This window comes from Nerophis ophidion, linkage group LG09 (assembly GCF_033978795.1).
Source record: "Nerophis ophidion isolate RoL-2023_Sa linkage group LG09, RoL_Noph_v1.0, whole genome shotgun sequence".
In the NCBI taxonomy this organism is placed as follows: Eukaryota; Metazoa; Chordata; class Actinopteri; order Syngnathiformes; family Syngnathidae; genus Nerophis; species Nerophis ophidion.
Window position 1 is genome coordinate 44296440 of NC_084619.1, and position 19521 is coordinate 44315960.

Sequence of the window (19521 nt, forward strand, 5' to 3'; positions counted from 1 at the left end):
TTTTTTTTCAATTATAGCGGTAATTATAAATAGTTTAAAGAAGCGGCTCCATTTTTTGAATAGAGATACATAATTAACTGCTAGGCACTTGTCAACCAGAGAGGATCAGCCTTTGTGATGGGCATTAAAGGGCGTTAATTGGCAATGGTCAATCACATACAGGGGATCCAGAAAGTATTTACAGTGTTTTTTTCCACCTTTCATTATGTTACAACCTTAATTAAAAAAATGAATGAATTGATTTCTATTCTTAAAATTCAACACACAATACACCATAATGACAATGTGAGAAAGTTTTTTAAGACCTAATACAAAAAAAACAAGTATTCACAGCCCTTGCAATGAAGCTCAAAAGTGAGTTCTAGGGCATCCAGTTTCAACTGATCTTCCTTGAGATGTTCCTAAAGCTTAATTTAAGTCCACCTGTGGTAAATTCAGTTCATTGGACATTCTTTGGAAAGGCACACACCAGTCTAAATATAAGGTCCAACGCCGTATATGGCAGCACTCAAACCAAGAAATAAGTTGATGGAATTGTCATGAGGCACAAATGTGGGGACGTGTACGAAAAATATCTGCTGCTTTGAAGGTCCCAATGAGTATGTTGGCCTCCATCCATCCCATCCATTTTTTACCGCTTATTCCCTTTTTTGGGGTCTGGGGGGCGCTGGCGCCTATCTCGGGCGGAAGGCGGCGTACACCCTGGACAAGTCGCCACCTCATCGCAGGGCCAGCACAGATAGACAGACAGCATTCATACTCACATTCACACACTAGGGCCAATTTAGTGTTGCCAATCAACCTATCCCCAGGTGCATGTCTTTGGAAGTGGGAGGAAGCCGGAGTACCCGGAGGGAACCCACGCATTCACGGGGAGAACATGCAAACTCCACACAGAAAGATCCCGAGCCTGGATTTGAACCCAGGACTGCAGGAGCTTCGTATTGTGAGGCAGACACACTAACCCCTCTGCCACCGTGAAGATGTTGGCCTCCATCATCTTTAAATGAAATAAGTTTGAAACCACCAGACTCTTCCGAGAGCTTGCCAGTCGTCTATGCTGAGTGACTCGGAGAGAAGGGCCCAAGTCAGGGAGTTGACCAAGAACCCGATGGTCACTCTGTCAGAGCTACAGCATTCCTCTGTGCAGACAAGAGAACCCTCCAGAAGGACAACCATCTCTGCAGTACTCCACCAATCAGGCCTGTATGGTAGAGTGGCCCAACGTAAGCTATTCCCCCTTGGAGTTGGCCAAAATGCACCTGAAAGATTGGTCTGATAAGACAAAGAAAGGTTCTGACCCTTTTCAGGGACAACCCTGGCTCTCGTCTTGTCCGAAAGAGAAAAATTGTCAACTGATTTATAGTTCGGTGCAATAACCTGTTTATATGTCTTCACCCCTGTCAATTGAGGGGGCTGTAACTGACTTGGCCGAACCGACCAATGCTCGAACCAGATATTGCTCGAACTGGACTTGTATCGCTTAATCGTTTATAACCCTTGAGGAAACCAGACACACCTCATCACCAAGCCAATACTATCCCTACAGCGAAGCATGGTGGTGGGGATGCTTTTCAGCGGTAGGATTTGAAAGACCAGTCAGGGTAGAGGGAACGATGAATGCAGCAATGTGCAGAGACATCCTGGGGGAAAACCAGCTCCACAGCTCGCTTGAACTCAGACTTGGGCATTGGTTCATCTTTCAGCAGGACAACAACTCTTATTACACAGCCAAGATATCAAAGGAATGGACAACTCTGTAAATGTCTTTGAGTGGCCCAACCACAGTCCTGACTTGAATCTCATCAACCATCTCGAGAGAGATATGATAATGACTGGCACCAATGCTTCCCTTCCAACCTGATGGAGCTTGAGATGGCTGCAAAGAGGAATGTGTAAACAATGCCGAAAGATAGGTGTACCGAGCTTGTGGCATCATATTCAAAAAGACTTGAGACTACAATTGCTGCCAAAGGTGCATCGAGAAAGTATTGAACAAAATGTGTGGATACTTATATACATGTGTTTTTTTATTTTTAATACATTTTCACAATATTCTAAAAAATAAATAAATTAATTAATAAAACAATCATTGTTTTTCCAAACTAACTCCAAATGAGCCATTTGGAATTTGAGAAAATAGTGACATACTTAGTAACTTTGAAGGACATCTCCATAAAAGTGTGCGAGTCCGCCATTTTTATTCAGTTCTAGTCAATAAGTTATTTATTGTTGTCTATCCCCTTGTCTGTGTGCAGACTGGCATGCACATGCACATTTCGCTGTTGCCATTCTAGTAAAAAGTAGCATATAGTTATAAAATATATATCCGTCTGGAGACTTAATGTGGAAGAGCTAAAATCTACAACAAGGCTGACAGGGAGAAAACACAGCAGAAGTGGGCTTGGCTCATGCTCATGCCAAAATACCGTAACATACCTCTTTCCTGAATGGATCGATTAAAGCCACCACTGCTGCATATTTGCCAATCAAGGTTGTATACATGGCCACTAAATCATCAGCAGACTTAAAAACTCCTGTTGCAATCTCATACTTTTCTTTGGTCTGAATGGGAAAAGAGAAGAAGCTAACAGTTATTTTACTTCCACATTAACTCACTTTTGTGATTTGAACACTGCAAAATAGTTTACATGAACGTACATAGTCCATTAGGTTGGGTGCAGCACAGTTGACCGCTAAATGGATCTCTACTCCCAGTTTCAGCTCCAGATTACTACAGGCTTCAGTGATCAGATCAAAAGCCTGTTCAGGGCGATCGAAGCTCACAGGCATCACTCCGCTGTCCCTCAGAATGGCTTGGGTGGTCTTGGAGCAAACACAACAATACAACTTATTTAACGGTAAATAAGTATTTTAGTTTACCCCATTACTGTCACACCTGGGTGAAGTCTTGTCTGGATTTCGTCTGGTTTCATGTTGTCTTGTCATGTCCTGTTTTATTTTGAAATGTTAACATTCCCTCTCGTTTTAGATAACTTGCCCTTCCCCTGTTTCACTGGTCTGCTGTCTTTCCTGATTGCGTGATTGTGCCCACCTGTGTCATCCACCCTCATGTGTATAAATGTCTCGTCCTCCTGTTTTGGGCCCATTCACTAGTTAGAATACATATATGTTTCTGAAATCCTGCATCTGTGTCCAGAGTTTATTCGGGCCGTGAGAATTACAAATGTGTATGATATTTTATACTATCTTGTTTTATTCTGTTTTTATGTCGGTGTATATTTATGTTGCACCATTGCACCATAAACAATGCCTTGTCTGTCAACCCTTTGACTGACAACTGCAATAGAAATCTTCTGATTTAGAAATATATCAACTGTCCAGATCTTTATGAAACAGAGCTTAAGTGACGTGCTTGTGACTGTAAGGATTAAGTGGGAGGACACATAGACCAATCATTTGTGCTGGTATGATTGACACTTTCAAAAAGTACCCCCCTATTTCGTGAATAAAAATACTGTATATTTTATGATTTTTATGAATATTACATGCATTAAAGCTTCTTTAACATTTCCTATGCTATTAAAATATGTCATACACTCAAAAACATACATAATTTTAAACTTAAATGGGTTTTTAAATATTATTGTATTCGGTATTTTGTCACATCTGGTACGGGGGATCCTGCTATAACACGCTTGAAGTAAATGTCCACTAGAATTATATGCATTTATCTCATTTAATATAAAAAAAAGCTTGATCAATAAATTATGACCAGATGGGCATTATTTGGTTGCATGTTGAGTGAATTTGCAGGGGTCACAAAAATGGTAAGAACACCTAAAGACCATGCAATCCTAGTATTGTTCAGCGGTAAAAACAGTATGACCTCCCGCTACCAGCACCCAGTGCATTGTGATACCTGCTCTTATGAGTCTTGTATGAAAAAAGTATTGCCAACTAAACAAAAGGCACAATCGTTGCTACCAAAGACCTGTGCGACTGTGTATGGAAGCATGCAATTGCAGTTGTTCTGTCATTAGTTTTCCTGACGAAATCAAACAAAATAATGTGTTGCGTTTTGGACGCATTTTGGATGCGCAAAGTGTCACCCTCGGATGTTACAGGACTTGGAGCCGGCAGGTTTGCAGGTAGGAGCTTGTTTAATATACAAAATAACACTTGTACAAAAGGCAAAGAAAAGTGTGCCAAAGCATGGAAAGCTAAATGCTAAAGTTTAGCTAGAGTCACGTTCAGAGTCCACAGAAGCGCGAGCTGAGCGCGAGGAAGCTAACCTAGGACTTAGCAAGGTAAATGCAAAAAGCAGGAATACCAAACGCAACTGTTGCATAAGGCAAACAAAAGATCCAGACTGAACTCAGGTAGCAGGCGGGCTTAAATACTAACATAACAATCCAAAACAGGTGTGCGTCAGGCGCCAGTGCAGGTGAAACAAATGAAGTAGCCATGGTGATGAATACAAAAAAAGGAAGTGCTCAAAACAAAGGGATCGGCAGACAGAAATAATAAGGAAATACACAAAAAGGACTCAAACAAAGACTAGAGATGTGATCCGGGAACCGGATCACAACATAATGAGTCTAAATATCGTTATAAACATACTCCAGCTTGTAAACTTACAACAAAACATGCTTTTATTTCATCAAAGTATAATGTTGCGGCCGTATTTTATGCACTCTGCTGCTCCATTCATGCAGTGTTAAGTGACCAGCAGGCTCTATAACACGCACCCGGCGGTTTTCGGAAAGATTAAAAAAAAAAAATACACATAACAACCGGAAAATAACTTATTACCCCAATTTTGCCAAACTCTTCATTAGCTTTGGACCAATGTTCCCTCTAATTGTTCATGTGTGTGAGCAAATGCAAAAACTCCTTGAGCGTTCATCGGATTACATGCGAGCAACATCAGACGTGCACACTTTGGCCACACCAGCAGCACACCTGTCCCAAAGCTGACTTAATAACAAGTTAAATGTTTTATTTTATTAATCAAATGACAGCAGTCATTTTCCTTGACGTTTTTTTCTAATATAAGTGATTTGGCCCACTTAAATAAATAAATATAACAAATACAATCTTGTTTTTCATGAGCAGTGTGGTATAGTATTTTAGGCCTAGGTGATGGTCCAGCTTTGGAAATAATTTGTACCTCTTTCAGAGATCATATTTAGTTCCGCTTAATATATCTTTTTGTTAGCATGTCTCTAGTCTAGCGATAGCATTCCATGATTAATATTAATTAAAAAAATTTACAATCTTAATAAATGGCAGTAGAATAAGCACTTCTGTTTGGGGAGTCATAGTGTAACGATCTGGAATTGACACTTTGTTTGGTGTTGGAGTTATCCGACTTTTTGTGTGGCCATAAATGCATCACTGGCGAAGTGCCTTGACTGCCTGCGTTGGAGCAAGTAAGAGAAAGAGAGAGAACGGCTGCTGTCGATATGACAGATGACAAAGAATTGGTTTAAACCTGGTTTGTACGGCAGACACAATGACCAGTTTTCCGAGATATAAGTTTTTTTTTACTATGTTTCTGTTGTGGTTACCCCCGACAAACAGTTTTTTGTAATGGATGGAATTCCTGCCCTCTTTAAAGCGTCTCTAGAGACTTAATAATTTAACAGTGTTGACGAATATTGTTCTCTCCGCTTGCCGTCACATGTTACTCACAGTTGCATTGCAAATCATACAGAACAAATTGTTATCTGTGTTTATTTTGTTTATAGTTCAGATGGGATTTGACTTTGTGCGCAGCATAGGTTTGCCGTGCGCAGAGGGCGTGTGAGCAGTGCGCAATTGCGCAGGCGCACACCTTAAAGGGAACATTGCTTTGGACTAACATTCATAGCAATATTATGACTTTGGTGTGAAGTATTTCAACTATGGTGGTGGCCTCCAACGTATTGTTTGTAATCACTATGCTATCTATGCCCATGCTTAGACAAAGATTGTTGATCTGCTATCATCTATTGTTACACCCACAATTTGGTGTATTTTACTCTTTCAACATATCACGTGTGAGGTGCTGGACATTGAGTCCGAGTGGACCATGTTCCCCACCTCTATTTTCGAGGCGGCCAATTAGAGCTGTGGCCGCAAGGTGGTTGGTGCCGGTCATGGCGGGAATCCTAGAACTTGCTGGTGTTTAGCCGTAAGGGATGCCGTCAAGCTGAACAAAGAGTCTTATCGGGTTCTTTTGGCACATAGGTCTCTGGAGGCAGCGGACAGGTACCGACAGCCCAAGCAGTGTGCGGCTTCAGCGGTCGCAGAGGCGAAAACTTGGACATGGGAGGAGTTCGGGGAATCCAGGGAAAACAACTTCCGGACGGGTTAGAAGCGGTTCTGGTCCACCATCTACGGCCTCAGGAAGGGGAAGCAGTGCACTGTAAACAGTGTGTATGGTGAAGATGGTGTTCTGCTGACCTTGACTGCGGATGGTGTGGATCGGTGGAGGGAATACTTTGAAGACCTCCTCAATCTCTCTTACATGTCTTCCTATGCTGAAGCAGTCCCTGAAGAATCTGTGGTAGGCTGTACTATTTCTTAGGCTTTTCTGCTTTTTGAAGATAATTTGGTCCTGATTGCTTCATCTGGCCAGGATCGTCAGGTCTCACTGGATCGGTTCTCAGCCTAGTCCGAGTCCATGGTTCTCGCCCGGAAAAGGGTGGAGTACCATATCGGGGTTGGGGAGGAGATCTTGCCCCATGTGGAGGAGTTCAAGTATCTCAAAGTCTTGTTCACGAGTGAGAGAAGAGTGGATCATGAGATAGACGGGCGGATTAGTGCGGCGTCTTCTGTAATGCGGACACTGAATCGATCTGTTGTGGCAAAAAAGGAACTGAACCGGAAGGCAAAGCTCTTAATTTACCAGTTTATCTACGCTCCCATCCTCACGAGCTTTGGGTCATGAGATTTGGGTTATGACCGAAAGAACAAGATGAGTTTCCTCCGCTGGGTGGCGGGGCCACCCCTTAGAGATAGGGTGAGAAGCTCTGTCATCCGGGGGAGCTCAAAGTGAAGCCGCTGCTCCTCTACATTGAGAGGAGCCAGATGAGGTGGTTTGGGCATCTGGTCAGGATGCCACCCAAACGCCTCCCTTGGGAGGTGTTTAGACCACGTCCAACCGGTAGAAGGCCACGGGAAAGACCCAAAACGTGTTGGGAAGGCTATGTTTCCCGGCTGGCCTGGGAACGCCTCGGGATCCCCCGGGAAGAGCTGGACGCTGCCCCCGTGACCCGACCTCAGATAAGCAGAAGAAGATGGATGGACGGATGGAGGGATGGATTACTCTTTCATTGCCTACTTCATCTACTTGTGTTTGACTTTCTCTTCTCCTGTTACAGAAAAGCAATATCTTAATTTTACTAAAATTAAAGCTTTGTCTGTTTTTGTTACACTATCTCTAATTTGTTCATTTCTTTTAGTGATTTTTGTATTAGTTTCTGTGTGTTTTCTCCTGAACAAAACACATATGTTTCGACGTGTGTTTACCTCGCACAAAAACTAGTGTGTTTCACCATTGTTGGTAGCGAACCTTCACTTCCAACACTTGTCTTCTTTTAGGGTTGTTTGGAAAGCAATGTAAAAATGTTTCACAATTCTTACTGGCGGACAACCCTGCAAAACAGGGCATTTTTACACCTCAAAAAACGAGGAAGCGCCACATACACATAGATCAAAGTTTTAGCAGTCATGGCGCCTTGAAGTCATGTGAGTGCCTTTTGACCAATTATTGAGAAGATCGTCTGAAATCAAGTTGGCCGTACTCTCTTTATACACAATTCCGTTAGGGACACCAACTGAAAAAATACCGCGTAAAACAACCAAATATTCTACACCAAACAAACCACAGCCAAAGAAAACCTCCTACAGTATTTTGTGATGTACAATTATCAGAGAATGACAACGGACTTTTATTTTGAAGGTGGTTTTTCCCTGCTCTAGTCTTGGTAGTATCTGTACCGTGGTTAAGCACAGTTGCTTAAACATAGCAGAGGTTTATGTTTAGAGCCGCTGTTTGTTCTTTCTTCCCATGTGGTGCCTTGAAAAACACGACAGTAAGGGTGATCGATTGTTGTCTTGTATGTCTTACATTTATCAATTATTGTAACAGCATTTGTCATATATATATATATACAAACCCTGTTTCCATATGAGTTGGGAAATTGTGTAAGATGCAAGCAGAGTAGTAGATTTTTGTAAAAGGCTTTTATAATTGTAAAGGACAACGTTTTATCAACTGATTGCAATAATGTAAAAGTGTTTTAACTATTAAACGAACCAAAAATATGACTCATTTTATCTTTGTGAAAATATTGGACACAGTGTGTTGTCAAGCTTATGAGATGTGATGCAAGTGTAAGCCACTGTGACACTATTGTTTTTTTTATTTTTATAAATGTCTAATGATAATGTCATTTTTAATCACTACTATGCTGAAATTATAACTAATATTGACACTGCTGTTGATAATATTATTTTTTGTTTCACTACTTTTAGTTTGTTCTGTGTCGTGTGTGTCTTCTCTCAATTTTTCTGTTTATTGCAGTTCTGAGTGTTGCTGGGTCAGGTTTGATTTTGGAATTGTTTTTCATTGTTGTGGTATTGCTGTGTATTGTTTTGTTGGATTGATAAAAAAAAATAAAAAATTAATGCAAAACAAAATCGATTTTTAAAAAATGAGAATCGATTCTGAATCGCACAACGTGAGAATCACGATTCAAATTCGAATCGATTTTTTCCCACACCCCTACTAGGTGTGGTGAAATTTGTCCTCTGCATTTGACCCATCCCCTTGATCACCCCCTGGGAAGTGTGGGGAGCAGTGGGCAGCAGCAGTGCCGCGCCCGGGAATCGGGAATTGGGGGTTAAATCACCATACATGTAAATGTATGGTGATTTAACCCCCAATTCCAACCCTTGTTGCTGAGTACCAAGTAGGTAGGTAATAGGTCCCATTTTTTTATAGTCGCCGGTATGACTCGGCTGGGGTTTGAACTCCTAACCTACCGATCTCAGGGCGGACAATCTAACCACTAGGCCACTGAGTAACCTTAGCCAACGTGTAGTACCAGATTTGAAGCCGGGCTTTCTTTCTTTCTCTCCTTTGCCCGCACTGTCTCCTCGTTGGGCCGACAGCAAACCACGGTAAGCCCGCTGGTCTCGCCATATCATCTAGGATGTTGAGTTGTGGTAAAAATGACTCCAAACAGATTAGTGGCGGTCACCAATTTCCATAAATTCTGATAGTGCAAAATAAAAGCAAGATAGCTAAATCAATATTAACATGGCTGGGACAAAGTGAAGGGGCATGACGAGGAGGAAGGAGTTAATTTTCATCTCAACACGACTTGTTTTCAAAGGGATCCCAAAAGTGGTTTGAAAATGGTGTGTAAAACAAAATCTATGCAAGACCACAAAGAAGTGTTTTGAATGCAGAAAAAAAATCATAATATGACCTCTTTAATAAGATATTTCTTTTTTCAACATTCTGCCTCTCCGGCAAAGTAAACAGAAAAATATACAGTAAAATATACAATATTCATGTATTTTTTAATTGGAAGGTTTGGACCGCAAAGTTATGGCAATTGTGTGTTCAAAGTATTTTGTATTTTTCTTAACCAGAGAATTATTTAAATCAATTTAAATATGCCGTATTGTGTTTTATTATTTCCTATCATACAACCTGTAAGAATACTCCTTGAATGCTTCTGATGGTTCTTATTCGATCAATGAATGGCAGCATCTCTCACCCCACTTTTTGCTGAAGTGTTCACTATTTTCATCATTTCTTGCTGTAACTGCATTGCCATTGTGATGATCTGTTAAAGAAAGGTCATAGTTTAGCATGAGACAATGTGGACATGAACTAGCAATGAAAAAATGTGTTGCAAAACAAACTTTGGTTACATTTAAATGGCACCAGCCAAAAAAATGGTATTTCAAAAAAAAATATATATATTGTATATTGTTTTTTTCACAAGTATTTGCAGAACCGACTAATGACTGTTTAGCAGAGGGTCACCCCTAAAAATATTGCAATGTGAAAATCAGGTCTGTAGTTAGTAGTGATGCACCAAATTATTCGCCAACAAAAACCTTTGACCAAAAGACTTTATGACCGAAACAACACTGCCAGAACCGGATGTCCTGATGACACAAGCAGGAAGCATGCGCTTGTCTGGAGTGGAGGCAACGGTGTGAACATACTTCAATATATCAGAGAAAGACATGTGGACAGCGATCTGCAAAACATGCCATGTGAAAATATGAATGGGGGGGTCTTCTGTGAAGATGTTTTCCACGTCGGATTTACCCAGTGAACATTCAAACAGTCCGTTCGCCATTTTAGTTATTTGCCAATCATTTTCTTTGAGGTGCAGCTTTGTTCAGACAACTTTATTCAGAAAACTTAAAGGCCTACTGAAACCCACTACTTCCGACCACGCAGTCTGATAGTTTATATATCAATGAGGGAATCTTAACATTGCAACACATGCCAATACGGCCGGTTAAATTAGAATTTTAAATTTCCCACGAAGTATCCTGTTGAAAACGTTGCGGAATGATGACGCGTGCGCGTTACGTCACCGGTTGGAGCGGACATGTTCTTCCAGCCCGATCCAAGCTATAAGTAGTCTGCTTTAATCGCATAATTACACAGTTCTCTGGACTTCTGTGTTGCTGAATCTTTTGCAATTTGTTCAATTAATAATGGAGACTACAAAAAAGAAAGATGTTGGTGGAAAGCGGAGTATTGTGATCGGTTGTAGCAAAACAAACACAGCCGCTGTTTTTTTTTTACATTCCCTAAAGATGACGGTGAAGCTTTAATATGGAAAAGAGCGGTCAAGCGAACATGGTCCTCTACCACATGTCAACCGGCAGGTTTCGGTGAGAAAATTGTGCTAATAAGTCGGCTCTTACCGTAGCATGAGCGGAGCTTGTGTCGTTCTTCCTGCAGCTGTCAAAGAGGCAGCTGTGACTGTCTTGGCTCCTCCGTGGCTTCCCTCAGAGACACCGGCGGTCACCTCACCCCTCCGACTTTCAGGTATGACTATATAATCCCACTAAAACACTAGTAACACAATAAGCAGATAAGGGATTTTCCAGAATTATCCTAGTAAATGTGTCTAATAACATCTGAATTGCCCCCACTGCTCTTATTTATTTTATTTTATTTTTTATTCTAGTCCTCCACTCTCACTATCCTCATCCACAAATCTTTCATCCTCGCTCAAATTAATGGGGAAATTGTCCCTTTCTCGGTCCGAATCGCTCTAGCTGCTGGTGGCCATGATTGTAAACAATGTTCAGATGTGAGGAGCTCTACAACCAGTGACGTCAAGCGCACATCGTCTGCTACTTCCGGTACAGGCAAGGCTTTCTTATTAGCGACCAAAAGTTCCGAACTTTATCGTTGATGTTCTCTTCTAAATCCTTTCAGCAAAAATATGGCAATATCGCGAAATGATAAAGTATGACACATAGAATGGACCTGCTATCCCCGTTTAAATAAGAAAATCTCATTTCAGTAGGCCTTTAAAGTGCATGTTCTGTTTTCATGTAGCCTTTAAATATAATTGAGTCCTTGCTCAAAAACGAACATAGTAAGAACAACCTTCAGTTTAACGAGTGTGGTGTTTGCAGCTCCTCCGAAGAAAAGAGAGCGTTAACAACTTAAAAACCCATAATTACTATAGGACTTCGGGGAAGCTTGGTGCCCATGGATACCACCAAATTGTAAGTTACCCTGGCTTGGGCAGGCCATCACTTAGGGCACTTTTCTTTTCTGTTTGATTTTCTTGTTAACTTCACTTCTGTCTTAATAAGTAGTTCTGGATAATGCTGCGGTTTTTAGATTAGGTGACTGACTTTAAAGAATATTCCATCTATTTTCCTTAAAACCACTTAGTTGTTTTCACAGTACATTTGAGTCAAGAATCATCTAGATTTCAAGGGTTCTCAAAGTCCGGACGGATGAACAGATCCAGACCACAAGGTGAGAAGGCAAAAATTATTTATAAAACGCTATTAAGTAATTTTGATGAATTATTAATGTGAATGTCTTTGAGTTGTCAACTAGTTGACAATTTCATTCGTAGTAGTTTGATTTGACTTCCAACCACGCAGTCAACTCTTTGGGAAATTGAACCCCTCTCGTCCCTGCTGTAGAATTGACAAGTACGCAAGGGCAAGAGGTCTCCCTCACTACTACTGTACCCTCTGGTGATTGGTAATGCTCCATACAAGTTCTAGTTTTTTTTAATTTACAACAGGTGATGGTAAGATGTTATTTTACACATGGTGTTAAAAGGTGGTGAAAATAAATTGCTATGATCCGCCCAGTGGAAGGTACTTTGAGGTAATTTTGTTGTTTGGAGACTGCGGAAGAGTAGGAAGGAGTCGAAATTAAAATAGTGGTACAGTATCACGAGAGATTGAAAGAGTTGTAATTAGGTGACTAAAGCTGGTTCTCTGTAACTGAGTTGTAATCTCTGTAAATTTATACAAAGGTTTACCTACAAAAACTTTGTTGCAACTACTTTACTTCCTCTTGTCAAGTTTGATCATCTTCTTGGCGCTAGATATTTTTTTAAATAATGTCCATTATGTCCAATTCATCTTCTTCCGCTTATCCGAGGTCGGATCGCGGGGCCAGCAGCCTAAGCAAGTAAGCCCAGACTTTCCTCTACATAGTCCTCCCAACGTGTTCTGGGTCTTCCACGTGGCCTCTTACCGGTTGAACGTGCCCTAAACACCTCCCTAGGGAGGCAATCGGGTGGCATCCTGACACACATTCACACACTGATGGAGGGAGCCAACCAGCACCCATCAGGAGCAAGGGTGAAGTGTCTTGCTCAGGACACAACGGACGTGACGAGGTTGGTACTAGGTGGGATTTGAACCAGGGACCCTCGGGTTGCGCACGGCCACTCTCCCACTGCGCCACGCCGTGTAAATATATATATATATATATATATATATATATATATATATATATATATATGTATATATACACACACACACACATACACACACATATATATGCATATACATCCATCCATCCATCCATTTTCTACCGCTTATTCCCTTTCGGGGTCACGGGGGGCGCTGGCGCCTATCCCAGCTACAATCGGGCGGAAGGCAGGGTACACCCTGGACAAGTCGCCACCTCATATACATATACATATATATGGCTTCAAGGTGGCAGAAGGCTTAGTGCGTCTGCCTCACAATACGAAGGTCCTGAGTAGTCCTGGGTTCAATCCCAGGCTTGGGATCTTTCTGTGTGGAGTTTGAATGTCCTCCCCGTGAATGCGTGGGTTCCCTCTGGGTACTCTGGCTTCCTCCCACTTCCAAAGACATGCACCTGGGGATGGTTGATTGGCCAATCTAAATTGGCCCAAGTGTGTGAATGCGAGTGTGAATGTTGTCTGTCTATCTGTGTTGGCCCTGCGATGAGGTGGAACTTGTCCAGGGTGTACCAGCTTTCCGCCCGATTGTAGCTGAGATAGGCACCAACCCCCCCACCCCGCGACCCCAGAGGGAATAAGCGGTAGAAAATGAATGGATGGATGGATATAAATATATGTACATGTAAATGTATGTACAGTCGCGATCAAAAGTTTAAATACACTTGTAAAGAACATACTGTCATGACTTTTTTGTGATAGAGTGATTGGAGCACATACATTCATGAAGTTTGGTTCTTTCATGAATTTATTACGGGTCTACTGAAAATGTGACCAAATCTGCTGGGTCAAAAGTATACATACAGCAATGTTATAATTTGGTTACATGTCCCTTGGCAAGTTTTACTACAATAAGGCGCTTTTGGGAGCCGTCCACAAGCTTCTGGCAAGCTTCTGGTTGAACTTTTGACCAAAGCTCTTGACAAAATTGCTGCAGTTCAGCTAAATTTGATGGTTTTTTGACATGGACTTGTTTCGTCAGCATTGTCCACACGTTTATGTAAAAGAGTTTGAGAAGGCCATTCTAAAACCTTAATTTTACCCAGATTTATCCATTCCTTTAGGCGTGTTTTTGGGGTCATTGTCCTGTTGGAACAACCAATTGCGCCCAAGAACCAACCTCCGGGCTAATGATTTTAGATTGTCCTGAAGAATTTGTATGTAATCCTCATTTTCCATTGTCCCATTTACTCTCTGTAAAGCACAAGTTCCACTGGCAGCAAAACAGGCCCAGAGCATATTACTAGCACCACCATGCTTGATGGTACACTGTAAAAAAAAAAAAAAATCCTATTTCTATGGTTAATTTACTCTAAATTTCTACTGTAATTTTTCCAGTTTTTTAAAATAGGTTATACAACTGTAGAATTGAAGACATTATCTGTAAATAAACAAACAACCTGTTATTTTGAGTAATATGCCAGTAATGACAAACTATGTATATTTCAAATTTTTTTACGGAAAAATACCAAATTAATTATACATATCATTTTCTGTTTTCTCAAATTACTTTCAAATTCATGTAAAATTACAGTAATTAACTTTCATTTAATATGTAGTTTGTTATATAAAAGTCTATGTCCATACTAACTATCTAACAGTTTTATATGTAATTTTAAGGAAAATCTTATTTTGTTTTATATTTATGTGTATTTTTATATTCAAGTTGAAAAAAATATGTAGCCTGTTATATAAAGGTTTATGCACATACTAACAATTTAACATTTTTCTCCGTAATATGACGCACATTGGTGACTGCAAGACATACTTGATCACAGCCAACAGCCATACAAGTCACACTGACGGTGGCCGTACAAACAACTTTAACACTTTCACAAATATGCGCCACACTGTGGAGCCACATCAAACAAGAATGACAAACACATTTTGGGAGAACATCTTCACTGTAACACAACATAAACACAAGAGAACAAATACCCAGAATGCCATGCAGTGCTACTCAACCAACGCACGGAGGGGGGCGGTGATGTGGGGTGGTGGCGGGGGTGTAGCCTGGAAGAGTAGCGCTGCATGGCATTCTGGGTATTTGTTCTTTTGTGTTTATGTTGTGTTATAGTGCGGATGTTCTCCCAAAATGTGTTTGCCTTTCTTGTTTGATGTGGGTTCACAGTGTGGCGCATTTTTGGAACAGTGTTAAATTTGTTTGTACAGCCACCGTCAGTGTGACTTGTATAGCTGTCGATCAAGTATGTCTTGCAGTTAGTATTATAAGTCCAACGAAGCCTTGTACAACATGCGACTCTGGCGGCACGCTGTTTGTGTGGTGAGTGAGTGAACGCTACGTGAGGTTGTCGAGGACGATGAAGGTAGTGCTGTCATGCCACCCCTTTAAAATGCTTGTCCGGGCGACATCGGGTCGGGACGATCCTTCGCGAGGGTCAGAGCCTCAGTTAAATCGAGGGGATTGGAAAGAATGTTGCTAGGTTGAGATAGCCATTCAAAGAAGATGAATACATATTCACGTAGTTTCTGCATTCAGTGGCCCCCAGGTTAATTGGGTTTGAGACCCCTGATATTAACAATTCAGAAAAAAATCTGTAAGATAATGGTATTTTTATGTGGAACTGCCAGCATTGTCATTTCACTAAAGGTGGTTGATCGTAATAATTTGGAAAAATTCTGTAAAGGTATTTTTCTGCAGAACTGTTTGCATCATTGCTTTGTTAAAAAGTGGTAGATCTTAAGAATTTAGTAAAAATCTGTAAAATTACGATATTTTTCCGCAAAACGTTTCATGAAAATTTCTGTAAATATAATGACCTTGATCATTATTTGGTTTAAAATGATTTATTTTAATTGTATGGTTTTCGTTTGGCAGCCGTAGCTGCCAGTAGATGACCGTTTTTTTACATAATTTTTTTTTACAGTGTAGGTGTGGTGTCCCTGGGATTGAAGGCCTACTGAAATGAGATTTTCTTATTTAAACGGGGATAGCAGGTCCATTCTATGTGTCATACTTTATCATTTCACGGTATTGCCATATTTTTGCTGAAAGGATTTAGTAGAGAACATCCACGATAAAGTTCGCAACTTTCGATGCTAAGAGAAATGCCCGGCCTCTACCGGAAGTCGCAGACGATGACGTCTGCCATGTGATGGCTCCTCACATATTCACATTGTTTTTATTGGGAGCCTCCAACAAAAAGTGCTATTCGGGCCCAGAAAACGACAATTTCCCCATTAATTTGAGCGAGGATAAAAGATTCGTGTTTGAGCATATTGATAGCGACGGACTAGAAAAAAAAAAAAAAAAACGTGATTGCATTGGGACAGATTTTGATGTTTTTAGACACATTTACTAGGATAATTTCGGGAAATCCCTTATCTTTCTATTGTGTTGCTAGTGTTTTAGTGAGTTAAATAGTACCTGATAGTCGGAAGGGTGTCTCCACGGGTGTCTTGACGCGCAGTGTCTCAGGGGAGTCGACGGCAGCTATGGACGGCACAAGCTCAGCTTTTCTCCGGCAAGAACTGACTTTTTGACCACAATTTTCTCACCGAAACCTACTGGTTGACATTCCGTCTTGATTCATTTTGATGATCTCTCTCTGATCCATAGGAAAGTTTCACCTCCAAGAATTTTAAACAAGGAATCACCGTGTGTTTTTGTGGCTAAAGGCTAAAGCTTCCCAACTCCATTTTTCTACTGTGACTCCAATATACATTGAACAAATTGCTAAAGATTCAGCAACACAGATGTCCAAAATACTGTATAATTACACCGTTAAAACAGACGACTTTTAACTGTGTGTGCGCAGCGCTCATACTTCCTAAAAACCTGTGATGTCTTGCTTACACGTCATCATTATACGACGTTTCGAAGACGAAACTCCCGGGAAATTTGAAATTGTAATTTAGTAAACTAAAAAGGCCGTATTGGCAGGTGTTGCAATGTTAATATTTCATCGTTGATATATAAACCATCAGACTGCGTGGAGGGTAGTAGTGGGTTTCAGTAGGCCTTTAAAGGCCTCACCTTTTCTCCTTCAAACATATTGCTGGGTATTGTGGCCAAAGAGCTCAACTTTTGTTTCATCTGACCACAGAAATTTCCTCCAGAGGGTCTTATTTTTTTCCCCATGTGATGTCAGATGAAACAATAACCATCTGTAGCATTGGTAATATCCTCTGTTATTTCGATCGGAGTCATCAATGTTGAAATATTAGCTCTGTGTGCATATTAGTTCTCAGCGAGTATTCTATGTTTGTTAAGAAAATTGTCCAATCAGTTATTTACCAGTTTTTCAATGACTTTAGAAAATTGTGTATGGCAAGAAACAGGTCTATAGTTTGTAAATTGGTGTTTGTCTCCAGTTTTATAAATTGGTACAACTTTAGCTAATTTCTTTTTTTTCCTGTTTTAAATTATATGTTACTGATATACTGTACATTAAGACAAAATATATACTGTACATACAGACGAAAACTGGAGGGATTCTACTTCACCACACATTCCCAGCGCAAGTGGCAAATCCTGCAACACATCACATACTACAAGCAGGGGAGCAGGGGGGCTGCCAGATGAGCTGAATGAGTTCTTCGCCCGCTTCGAGGTCCTCAACACCAACCAACAGAGAGGGGTTCTGACCACCAAGTGCACGCAGGACCCACCACTCACTGTGACAACAGCAGAGGTACGCACAGTTCTGAGGCGAACAAACCCACGGAAGGTAGCCGGCCCAGACAACATCCCTGGCCAGGCCCTCAGGGTGTGTTCATCAAAGCTGGCTGACTTACTTGCTGACATATACAACTTGTCACTAGCACAAGCTGTTGTGCCCACCTGCTTCAAGACCACCACCATCGTGCCTCTGCCAAAGAAAAACACTGTGACCTGTCTGAATGACTATTGCCCTGTTGCACTCACGCCAATAGTGATGAAGTGCTTGAGAGGATAGTCATGTCACACATCAAGAAGACCATCCCAGACATACTCGACCCTCTACAGCAGTGGTTCTCAAATGGGGGTACGCGTACCCCTGGGGGTACTTGAAGGTATGCCAAGGGGTAGGTGAGATTTTTCAAAACTATTCTAAAAATAGCAACAATTCAAAAATCCTGTATAAATATATTCATTGAATAATACTTCAACAACATATGGATATAAGTTCATAAACTGTGAAAAGAAATGCAACAATGCAATATTCAGTGTTGACAGCTAGATTTTTTGTGGACATGTTCCATAAATATTGGTGTTAAAGATTTCTTTTTTTGTGAAGAAATGTTTAGAATTAAGTTCATTAATCCAGATGGATCTCTATTACAATCCCCAAAGAGGGCACTTTAAGTTGATGATTACTTCTATGTGTAGAAATATTTAATTATAATTGAATCACTTGTTTATTGTTCAACAAGTTTTTAGTTATTTTTATATATTTTTTTACCAAATAGTTCAAGAAAGACCACTACAAATGAGCAACATTTTGCACTGTTATACAATTTAATAAATCAGAAACTGATGCATAGTGCTGTATTTTACTTCTTTTTCCTTTTTTTCAACCAAAAATGATTTGCTCTGATTAGGGGGTACTTGAATTAAAAAAAATGTTCACAGGGGGTACATCACTGAAAAAAGGTTGAGAACCACTGCTCTACAGTATGCCTACCGGCAGAACCGGTCCAGTCAACACCGTCATCCACACCACCCTTACCCACTTAGAGGGCAAGGACACCTAACCAGGCAATTATTCATCGACTGCAGCTCTGCTTTTAACATGGTCATCCCACAAAAATTCACTGCTAAACTCCTCACTGTTGGTCTGACACCAACTCTCTGTGACTGGGTCCTAAACTTTCTCACAAACCGGCCCGTCAGTCAGTCAGAATCGGCAGCCAGACATCAGGCACAAAGGTTCTAAGCATAGGGACACCCCAAGGCTGCGTGCTGAGCCTCCTACTGTCCACCCTCTTCTCACACGACGGTGTGGCCTCCCAAAACAACACAAGTATCATCAAGTTTGCAGATGATACTACGGTCGTCGGACTGATCACCGGGGGAACTGAGGCAGCGTACAGAAGGGAGGTAGCGGAACTGGTGATCTGGTGTCAGGATAATAATCTCTTCTTGAACACAGACAAGACCAAGGAGATGATTATTGACCCACAGAGGAGTGCACAGTACGCACCTTTGTACATAGGGGGGACAAAGGTGGACAGAGTGAAAACTTTTAAATTCCTCGAGACCCACATCAGCGAGAACCTCACCTGGGATCACAACACCCAACAAACAATAAAGAAAGCCCAGCAGCGACTGTACTTCCTAAGAAGGCTGAGACAATTTGGTATGCCATCCGAAATTCTCAGCAACTTCTATAGAAATACGGTTGAGAGTGTCCTTACAAGCTCAATCACGGTCTGGTATGGATACTGCACTGCTAAGGACAGGAATACACTCCAGCGAGTGATTAAAACTGCTCAGTACATATCAGGAGCAGCCTTCCCCTCACTACAGGACATGTACTCTACCAGGGCCACCAGGAGAGCACACAACATCATAAAGGACAGTACACACCCCCACACAGTCTCTTCAGCCTCCTAC

The 19521-nt window shown here is 41.1% G+C and overlaps 1 protein-coding gene across 1 annotated transcript in view; it reads right to left on the reverse strand.

Annotated features, from left to right (window-relative positions):
* Positions 1 to 19521, reverse strand: part of eno4 (enolase 4) — a 153780-nt gene that overhangs the window by 70180 nt on the left and 64079 nt on the right. Inside the window, exons 7-9 of the mRNA XM_061911042.1 lie at positions 9741 to 9809; positions 2662 to 2826; positions 2440 to 2565 (exon numbers count right to left, since the gene is read on the reverse strand). Of these exons, the coding sequence (XP_061767026.1) occupies positions 2440 to 2565; positions 2662 to 2826; positions 9741 to 9809 (360 nt within the window). The remainder of the gene's footprint in view (positions 1 to 2439; positions 2566 to 2661; positions 2827 to 9740; positions 9810 to 19521) is intronic.